This window comes from Sesamum indicum, linkage group LG8, assembly GCF_026168435.1.
Source record: "Sesamum indicum cultivar Baizhima isolate 11 linkage group LG8, ASM2616843v1, whole genome shotgun sequence".
NCBI classification, from domain to species: Eukaryota; Viridiplantae; Streptophyta; class Magnoliopsida; order Lamiales; family Pedaliaceae; genus Sesamum; species Sesamum indicum.
The window spans coordinates 4,086,983-4,098,107 of record NC_142664.1 but is presented as its reverse complement, the minus strand read 5'-3'; the positions used below and the strand labels follow the sequence as shown (position 1 = coordinate 4,098,107).

General features: G+C 29.8%; 1 protein-coding gene across 1 annotated transcript; it reads right to left on the bottom strand.

The window, feature by feature from the left end:
- Window positions 1-593: 593 nt before the first annotated feature.
- On the bottom strand, window positions 594-2,494 carry LOC105167747 (transcription factor MYB20). The gene is made up of 3 exons (XM_011087566.3): window positions 2,139-2,494; window positions 1,482-1,611; window positions 594-1,385 (listed from the first exon to the last, which is right to left on the bottom strand). Exons 1-3 carry the CDS (start codon window positions 2,269-2,271, stop codon window positions 692-694), a joined length of 957 nt encoding a protein of 318 aa, XP_011085868.1. The 5' UTR covers window positions 2,272-2,494; the 3' UTR covers window positions 594-691.
- Between the last annotated feature and the right edge of the window lie 8,631 nt (window positions 2,495-11,125).

Here is an 11,125-nt window from a genome sequence, read left to right as displayed (position 1 = left end):
CTAAGTACATAGGTCAGCAGAAAGTAAGGGATGAAGGACATCCGACAGCATCACCTCGGTAGCCCAATGTTGTCCATAGAATTTGTCCAAAATATAAAACTCCCGGGCATTTAAGATGGTCAAGCTAATTAATCCCTAAATTCTAATTCACTCTGATAAAGTAATTTAACTTGAGCATCAAAGTGTTCAAGTTGAGTCAAGTTTGCACGTACTTCTTTGTACAGGACCCAAGCTCGTTCCCCAAATTTTGAGCCCAGACACCAAACAATAGTCTATCTGTGGAGATCGAACCCCATCAATATAACTACGAATTGGATTTATTGTAAATTATATTTCACCTATTCCATTTAACATACACATGCTACGTATATAAAAATGATACATGTATTTTATTTAAAAAAAATATTATAACGTCACATATCTATATGGAATGAAATGGGAAAATGAAATACTTCCAAGAAAAAATCAAATACGATTGTGCACACATTCAAAATACAAAAAAACGTAAAATAAGTACTTAGGTAGCATGGAATTTCGCAAGAATCGCAAATGAAAGAGTTGTAATAAATTAAGAAACAAATACGATAATCATATACTGGATCTTTTCGCCTTTAGTTTATTCACCAAAAGTTTACACAGAAAATTTCCACTGAGCTAACCAATTTTTTTTTGTTCTTTTTATACAAAGACCTCAAAACTTCCAACACTCTTCATCCGTCACCATTACCGGGTACTGTAGCAAAGGAGGTTCAATAACCGTCACATTGTCTCTGTTCAGGTCGCTATCATCTTGGTTAATCAGCACATCCAGACCACTCATGAAATCATCGTACCACATATTACCGCCCATGATCTCGCTGTAATAATCATCGAAACTAGGTGAAAACTGCAGTTCTTCCAGCACGTTCGACGAGTACGAGGACGATGAGGAGGAGGACGACGATGACGGGGTCGACGAATTTTCGTCACAAGAAATCAGGATTTCGTGGGGTTCGATCACGGGGATTTCATCGATGCAGAAATCATTGTTGATGTTGACTAATTCCATGATGTTGTCATCGTCAAGATTCTTCTTGGCTGACTCTGAATTATTAATGGTTGACTCCAACGGGGTGGGCTTGGGCTGATCAGCCTCATGATCAGACATCGCCGGAATATTGACCAACTCCTCCATTTTGTTCTGATCCGCCACCGCAGCCTCAGGTTGTTCTTGGGCTGCTGGTGGTTCTTGCGGCGGTTGATCGGGTGCGGCCGGTGGCGGCAGAGGCTTGTGGGTTAGAGGGTCGATTCCCATTTTCCTTAGCTTCTTCTTAATGTGGGTGTTCCAGTGGTTCTTGATCTCGTTGTCTGTTCTTCCAGGGAGATGAGATGCAATCTTTGACCACCTGCGATATATTTGTCCAAAATTTAGACAGTCTACTCGTGTTTAATGAACTAGGCCTGATTTAATATATACACGCAATGTGTACAAAAATACCGACCTGTTGCCGAGCTGAGCATGAAGATCAATGACCATCTTCTCTTCATACTCTGAGAGAAGTCCCCTCTTCACATCTGGCCTCAGATAGTTTGTCCATCTCAACCTGCAGCTCTTTCCACATCTCAACAGCCCTGCAACATTGTCATCAAACTCTACATCAGCAGAAAAACACACACACAACACACACTAAAAGAACAAAAAAAAATACATTCAGCTGAATCACACCCTCAATTTGAAAAGATGACATTAAGCCCTCCAATCATATTTTATATCACAAATTTCTTTTTAAAATCAAATTGACCAGTAAAACTGAAATATATATGTACAAGAATATGTAATTCTTTAAAATCATATACATATTTTGTAATATGTTTAAATTTTAAGGGTATTTATACTTAAATGAGATTGTGTTTTTTTTATTTTCGCTATTCGAAAACTATATTTCAAAATTTTTTTATTTAAATCAGGTTTGGATGAATCAAATCAATTACAAAGAAAGTATGATACACTTGTTACGTCAATCACACCACAAGCATATTGTACTTGCCATGTAATGAATTCAAGTATAACCAAAGTTGATTTGAATTAGAATTTTCCCCCTCCGAATCCAAGAGAAAGGAAGAAAGAAGTGATGATGAGTAGGAAAGGAGTGGATGACCTGCAAGTTTAGGGACAGCACGCCAGCAGCATTGGCCATTGGTGAGAATGAAATTGATGAGTTTCTTGTCTTCATCGGCAGTCCATGGCCCTTTCTTCAGTCCCACTTTGTCGCAGCAAGGTTGTCTTCCCATCTTCTTTCAATTGATCACCACTTCTTCTCAAATTTTCACAGAATCCCGATTGTAATAAACCTCTGCAGGAATCAAAAGTGGTGTAGCAGGCTGATTGTAATGAAATGAATGAAGAGAGAAGAAAAGTAAGATGGATGATGTGTATTGTGTAATGCTGCAAAGGTATATTGAAGAAGCTGGCAAGAGAAGTAGACAGAGACTCGCCACGCCCAGACTGCCTACTTGTGTATATATATAACAATATCAACTACAAACACCTCAGGCCCACTCTATCATCAAAGTGGGGAATTAACAAATTAAATTGAAAATAAAGAGACAATTTTCAGCCACTTCTTTCAAACTAGAGAGAGACATAGAGAGAGTGGGTTTTTTTTTTCCTTTTTTCCTTTTTGAAGGTTGTAATAGAGTGTAGATTGGAGAGGGGCGCAGGTGTTGTTGGTCAGAGAAATAGGGCATAGCCCCCCCGGGTTCATGTCAACCTCTGGAAAGCGCTACCTCAACAACGTCTCTTCCTTTCTTTATCTTATTTGCTTCTGTTTCAAGAATTACATTTCTCATATATATTCATATATATATATATATATTGCAATTATCACTATATTGCAATTTAATGCAATTTACTCTTATAATATTGTAAATAATCAAATTATCACTATATAATACAAAATAGCAGTTTGTAGTTTTTAAAATGAGTCAATTTATCTCCCTATCTAACAAAGTAAATTGCTTTATTTTAAAAAATACAGAAGGATAAATTGTTGTATTTTGAAAAATATAGGAAGATAAATTATTTTTTTTCATAAAAAAAAATTACTTATTTACAATATTACAGTGGTTATTTGAATTTTTTTCTACATATATATACTCAACAATTACCCTCTAATTTGCTCAAAATAAAATCAGCAAAAATTATTGAAAAGATGGGATTTTAATAAGTTTTGGAAATGTTGATAGATTTAAAAATATAATTAAATTTATTTTGGGCATTTTATTTCTTTTTTGATTTTTTAAATAATTTTCAAATATCGTATTGGTGCTCGTTGGTTATCGTTTAAGTTGGTTAAATAATAACACTCTATTTATTTGAGAAATATTTTTATTTACGACATTTCAAAATAAAATTTATTGTAAAAATCCTTCTTTGTTTCTATATATCCAAAACTTATAAATAAAGATTTAGTTTCTAAATACTTAATTAAAATAAGAAAAAAAGGAAATTGGACTTATTTTTATGAAACGGAGGAAGTATTATACTAGCAAAATAATAGTACCCATACATAATCAAGTTATAAAATAGAATAATCAAAAATTAATTCATTCTTAATTAGTAAAAAGTAAAATACTAGTTCTTCATAATTGATATGGAGACATATACAGGGGCAGCAGAATCATTGTCATTATATATATATATATATACATGTATTTTTCTGACATTATCATTCTTCTACACTCCAAAATGGGACCCACATTCTTTTGTACAAAGCAAAAAATGTCCAAAATTCACTAAAACCAAAGATTTAAGGGTAAGAAAAATACAGCTGCAGTGAAGTAATAAATAACCCTCGTGATGGATAAGCCCTTCACCCCAACTTTGCTTTCTGTATTTCTTAGACTGCATGCCAAAGCTACTTCCCTATACATACATACATTCATATACGTCTATAAATAAAAATATATATATACATATATATCTTCTAAATTAGGTGATCAAATCAAACCAATTACAAAACAGTTATGATACATTTATTATGTGATTGGTTATTTTCTCTAAACTGTATATCACATGACAAATATATTACATTTGTCATGTAATTAGTTTAAATCCGTTCAAATTCAATTTGAATTAGAATTTTTTTATAATTATCGTAAGTTATAAATAACGTAATAAAGATGTTACAACCTGAAGGTTTAACGCAGTGGTATAAGACCCCAATGCAAGGCCAACGACAAATTAGTCTGGAATTAGTTTCTAGTCCAGTAAATAAATGACAACAGACTATTACATTTTTGCAATGAGTATCTACATTTATAGTGACAATGCAGTTTGTAATAAAAATGATCACCATAATTATCAGAAAATCTATGTTGTGGTTATGTGTGGATGCCGCAATATTGATTATGAATAATGATAATTTATCATTACTAATTCTTGTGATTATTAAATTTGCAAACGTCGTTGTTGCAACAAAAGGAGAAATCTTTGTCACTTGATTTATGCAATAACAAACAATATTTTCATATTATTTGATAGATGAAAAAAATCAGACAAAAATAAGGTAAGATGGAGGAAACAAATCAAGATAAATAAGATAAGAATGACATTTTCAAAAAAAAGTTTCAAGTTCAAACTTGTTACATCAACGTACCACAACAAATTACTGAAGTTACATAGAGCAGTAAATTTTAGCCGTGTAATAAGGATAAGTGAGAGAGATAAAGTAATACTTTATTCTTACCTACTTTAAATAACGCAAAATTTATATTAGTATAAATACCCAACCCCCCCCCCCCACCCCATATTTTTCTTTTGTAAAGGGTCATGAGAAGGTTTGTATTAAAATCATATAAAGTGTGCGGAGTCTCACCCAATCAATAAAAAATTTAGTTTATCTCACTTTTTTTAGACATGCGCCATCTATGGGAATGAGGTTATGTGCTTGTCCCAAGCCCCTCGTTTGGGTGGCTGATGATGTAAAAGAGTCCCCATATTGATTGCAAATGAAAAGTTTGAGTGATTTATAAGCCCAAGGCCTTCTCTATATAGCGTGCTTTTTCAGGACAAAAGCGTGAGGCTTATACAAAGACAAAATGGGTAATACTTCATACAACAGGACACTGATCGAATTGCAAGCCACATTACTATTTCTTAATATTTTGTTGATAATATTATTTTCATTATAGTGAAAAGAAAATTGCTAAATAGCAAGTTGTACACATTATAGTAGAATTAATATGATAATAATCACATGTAATTAAAAATAATGTACATAATCAGCTCACAAAGTAACTCCATTGTATATAGACCACACGAATCATGGGTGATTGAAAAAGAAAAATGATGCCACTTATAATTTGATCAATGCTCCGTTATATGAGTTATTGTCCATTTTAATTTCATATGAGCTTTAATTTTATCTTAAAAATACGTCTTGTTCAGTGTTTTATGACTTATAAGTTGCTCAAACTCCATAATTACAGTCAATGTGGGATGATGTTGACATCATCAACCCCTAAACAAAAGGCTTGGGAGGGGTCATGGCCTCATTTTTACAAACAGTGCTAAAATAATACAACTTGTTACTCAATTGGTGTCTCATTGCATGAGACATTTTTTATTTTAATTTTATATGAATTTTATAATTTTGTCCGAAAAAGATCTTTAGAGTATATATAAGTAACTTCTCATTGCAATTACATCAAAAATATAAAATTAACGGGACCCATACATATGCAGCTCCAAAATAATTAAGAAAACACCTCACCAATAAGGGTGTCTGATTAAAGTATTTCTCCACAATATACAAGTTCAAATTATTAAACGAAATAAAATACAGAAAATATCGAGAAAATGAATTCACGTGCCACATGATTAATTGGTTCCTAAGATTTAATTTGATTCGGACAGATAATTAATTCTTTTTTTAGATAAAAATATTTTATGAATTTAATTAGAATCAGTGATGCACATCTCCCACGCTAAACACCTCCCCCGTTAATACCGATTTAATGTTCATGGACATACCTGTCGTAGAATCTGTATGCATGTTGCAATAAATACGGCATATGTTAATGTTTCGACTACACATAATTATATAGATGGAAATTAGTTCATAACCACATCGACATAATTTTCTATAAATAATATTATAATTTAATAGTTAAGATAAAGATTGAGATCCCATAAATAAATTTGAATCACACTAGACGTAAATATTTATCTTATTTTATATAAATTACTGTAATTTAATTATAATTATATTAATATATTAATTAAATCGATATAATACCTAAAATTATCTAACATAATTCTCAACTAGTTCAAACGAGTTCAATCGCAAACATTGATGTTCCATTCCCCACTAAACATGTGTACTGTAGAAATAAAGAATTAATTTCAATTTCGAAAATTATTTTTTTAACTTCTACTGCAGTCACAAGGTTGACTTAAATTAATTGGAAATTGTGTTTATTTGTAATTTTTGTAAGATGGGCAATTTAATTACTTTTGGTCTCAATTCAATTAAATAATTGGATAATTACACCACCTTTTCTTAAGGTATGGTATAATTATACATAGACCTATATTTAGTATCCTAATATTTGTTGCCGTCTAACAAACAGATTACTTGTTATTAAAAATTCCAAAATTTGCTGATAATAGTAAAAGAATTATATAAAAATTTATATTTACCCCAATTGACTTATTACTGACTTGTTGCAGGTTAAATAAATTATTTTCTAACTAAACTACCTTTGTAAAAGCGAAAATGTACTTTCTTATATGCATTAGAGCATGTAAAAATATAGAAAGGTAGTTTGATCAGGAAAAAAAATATTTGACCTGCAATAAGTTAGTAGTAAGTCAATTAAGGTTAAATGTGGATTTTCATTCAATTTTTTTTATTAATATCAATAAATTTTATGAATTTTGACAAATAATTAATTTATTTATGACACACAAAAAAAAAATCAATGTACTTAAATATAATTTTTTAAATTATTAAATATATATATATATATAATTATACCAAAACCTCAAAGAAGAAGAGTAGCATAATTAATTATCCCTAAATAAAACTAGTACTTACATAAATGGTGTATTACATTGTCTGGTGCATTAGGGACAGATCCAGGAACGAAATTTAGGAGAGGCAACCACTCGAAAACATTGTTATCTTTTTTAAATAATTTTTTTAAACAAGAAAAGTTTTATTTCATTTTAATTTAATTGGAGGTCAAAATTTATAATTATATATTATAATATATCTTCTATAAGTTTTTTAAAATATTAACTAATTGAAAAGGATAAGAATTATTTTACTTAAATTAAAATTAATTTATAATCAAACAGTTTGCCCTCTACCAACTTCTGCAGCTTATTAGTAAAACTGTAAGTTATTTTTCAAAACCGTCAAACTTTAAGTTTTTTCCGCTTTTAACTTTCAATTTTTACGATGAAGCTCGTAAGATTCTTGATGAAATTAAATAACGAGATGTCTCAATTGAACTCAGGAACGGCACTGTCGTTCATGGAACCATTACAGGAGCTGATGTCAGCATGAATACACACTTGAAAACTGTTAAACTCATACCAAAAGGAAAGAACCAAATTACAATTAATCCATTTGAGCGTTACGGGAAATACAATTCACTACTATATTCTTCCTGATAGCTTAAATCTTGAAACTTTGCTTGTTGAATAGACCCAAAGAGTTAAGCCGAAAAAGCCAACTGCATGGAAACCTTTGGATCATGGTCGGAACCATGGTTGTTAGGTGAATTTTTTTTTTTTTTTGTTATTTCCAAATTCCAATATTTGGAATATCTGGAATCTAGCTCCATATGCAAAAATAAAAAAAATTGTGTTCAGAGTTCGGGATATGTAAGAGATGAATACTAATGGCACTTTCAACTGATTTTTTCATTAACAGCATATATCCCAGATTGATTCAAGTTCTCTCACCAGGAATGTTAGGTTTTTATATGCTTCTGTGTAACGCAGCGAGTGTGATTGTACCTATCTTCTAAGATGCAAGTGTATGAACCATCAAGCTTAAGTTTTTGTCCTTATGAAATATGTCACTCTTTGTATGGGGAAAGAAAAAATACTCTTTGTATATTTTATTATTACTCAACTTACAACTTTCTCTACAACTTATTTTCGAAAGAATCCATCCTTGTATATTACATTTAATATTAAGTCTACTCTTGCAACCATTAGTGTGGAACTTTTTCATACATATTATCTTTACCTATATATAATTGAAAAGTAACCTTTCGATGTTTTAAATATTTTTGGTCGGACCATTTTTGTTTATTTTTATTTATTTTATTAGTGTTTATTTTTGTCGCTTCTCAACTTTCATACCTCTTCCTCCCTCACCCTTTTTTCCCCAATAATTTCATATAATTTTCTTCTATTTTTTTATGGGTTTTATTCATCCAATTAATGTATATAATTTTTAAAATTTAAAATTAGTTGTACACGTGTGTTTAAATATGTCATATATACTTAGTATATCATAGGTATATATACAGGAGTAGAATATTTATATATATATATATAATTACATAAATTTTTGCCCCCAATCCGTCAACGAGCATAAAAATATCAAATTTGAAGTAATCATTAATATATTTTGAACTAAACCGTATACCTAAGTAACAAACCAAAAAATTAAAAATTACCATGAAAGAAATATGATATTCATACTTATGAGATTTTAGCTTTACCATTGAAACAAAACCTCTTTAACCTTATATTTTAAAAATTATAATTAACAAGAATTGAAAAATATTGTGCGCATTAAGTCATTAAAAATTAATTAGTGACACATGTATAGTGACAACTTAGCGATAATAATTAAGTACTGTTAGTATAAATGTGTTACTAATTATATATAGCGACAACTTTATATACAATTTTTGTCACTAATCATTATAGAAATAAAAGGCAAGCAACCCCCTGTAATATTACAAATGAGCGAATTACCCCCTTTGAAAAAAAATAGCAAATTACCTCTATGTGTTTTTAAGATACAGTAATTTACCTCCTGTATTTTTTAAAATAAAGCATTTTACCTCCCTATATATGAAGGTAAATCACTTCATTTAAAAAAATACAAATAAGTAAATTGCTATTATTTTATTATAAGGGGTAACTTACTCATTTGTAATACTATTTGGAGGTAAATTGCATTAAGCCTCATAATTATATAGTGATAAAAAATCAAAATTGTTGTCACTCAATATTTTTTTTGTGATAATTTTAAATGTATTACTCGATATCATATCGATAATATTATATTTCTTGTGTAGTGAAAGTTAAGGTAAAAATACTTGGTCAGTATATTACTACTCTTTTTTATCTTTCTGTACAGATGTCCCCCCCCCCCCCCCCCTTCTATTTCCTTATTTGTCTTTGACTCTACCAATTAGAAACAAATCCATTTTGGTACATGCCCAAAATCAGAAAATGACTCTTGCAAGTGGGACATTGACTCATCCACACCAGCCCAAATGTACATATTTTATTAGAAAAAAGAAGATTATTACAATTCGACATTCTAAGGTTTCAGCTACTTTTGGTAATAAGCTCTATTTATTTAATCAAAATCGACTTAACTACGTGTTGAATATTATGCATTTGCACTAATAGATTATTACAAATTAAACGAATTTGGAGTACGGAAACTTCTGTACCTTCTTTGACTATTTATTGCAAAACGATGGAGTCAATTCTTGCACCCGCGTCTTGTCAGAGTAACGAGGTGGATCTAAAGTGACTGAAATGGTTTAGAGGTTTTCATAACTAAAATATTTTAATTTAAATACAGGCTGAGAAATGGAGTTCAGAACTTTGGGAAAATATTAAAGAAATTAACTCCAAAAACAATAAATAAATAAATAAATGATTCTAAAATTTCAATCTTGTAATTTGAATATGTCTAATTTATCATACAGAAGGTGCATGTCACTTAATATTTAAATTATTGAACAACGATATCTTAGTCTGGTTGTTATGTAAAAGTGAAATTGTATGAATAAATTCAAAATTATGAGTTTGAGTTTCACCAAACATATAGGTATTATCTCATTTTGTATGAATTTATTGTATTTTATTTCGTTGTTCTATAGGATTGCGGGGAATGATTCTTGTCCAATGTGGATAATATCTTCATTTATTTATTTTATTTAAATAAATAAGTCATTTACGATTAATTCAACCGTGCTTGTCAAATTGGGGCCTAAAGATTATATAAAAATAAAATTTTTAAATTTAAATATCACCAAACATATGCATGATGGGGCTTCAATTAAAACCTATTTAAATAGGAATTCTTATTTAATTCTAGTTCATTAAACAACAATCGAAGTTATTAACTAATAATTATTCCCAAACATTCTAAAAATTAAAATAGATTTTCTTAAAGGGTTAACTGAGGATTAGTGTTGATGACATAGATTTGGACCTAATCAATATTGACAGTTGTTGCCAACCTCGTTTTACGTAAACATTGAATTGAAACATCAATCGACAATGATGAATTGCTCGAATTTAATTTATCCTTAATTCCCCCAACATATAGAGTTGACCGTATATCTACGTTAAATAATAATAACCAGTATATGAAGGTCATACTTTCCAATATATTATTAAATGAGAAAAAAAAATTAGATTAAGAATAATGGTAGACGTTATCTCAATTTTTTAATGTTATATCTGAATTGATAAATTTGAATTTAAAAAAAATATATACTTTTCTTTTAAGAAAAGAAATTGAATAACTACATGTGAATAGATTTTAAAATCCATTGACATATATAATAATCAGAAAAAATAAATATTTTACTGTGATTAATTACTATAGTTAAAAGAATAAAATTATAATAAATACGAATCTACAATGACTTCACAATGGCCACTAGCATATAAATATAGGTATAGTTTCTTATTAGTTTAGTTCCTTTTCAATGTACCATTTTATTTGAAAATATTAATGTATAGCAAATGATTTGATAGATTGTATATATAAAATACATACATTGACAGATATAAGCGTTTCGCATCGATTGCGTACGAGAAGTTTGAGCGGCTTATAACCTCTAAGATTTTTTCTCTTAAGCAACATGT

Excerpts from the sequence above, each read along its gene's own strand:
- LOC105167747 (XM_011087566.3), bottom strand. The coding sequence starts at position 2,271 with ATGGGAAGACAACCTTGCTGCGACAAAGTGGGACTGAAGAAAGGGCCA. Across the intron at positions 1,612-2,138 it reads TGCTGTCCCTAAACTTGCAG|GGCTGTTGAGATGTGGAAAG; the intron begins GTCATCCACTCC and ends ACAATGTTGCAG. Across the intron at positions 1,386-1,481 it reads CATGCTCAGCTCGGCAACAG|GTGGTCAAAGATTGCATCTC; the intron begins GTCGGTATTTTT and ends AATATATCGCAG.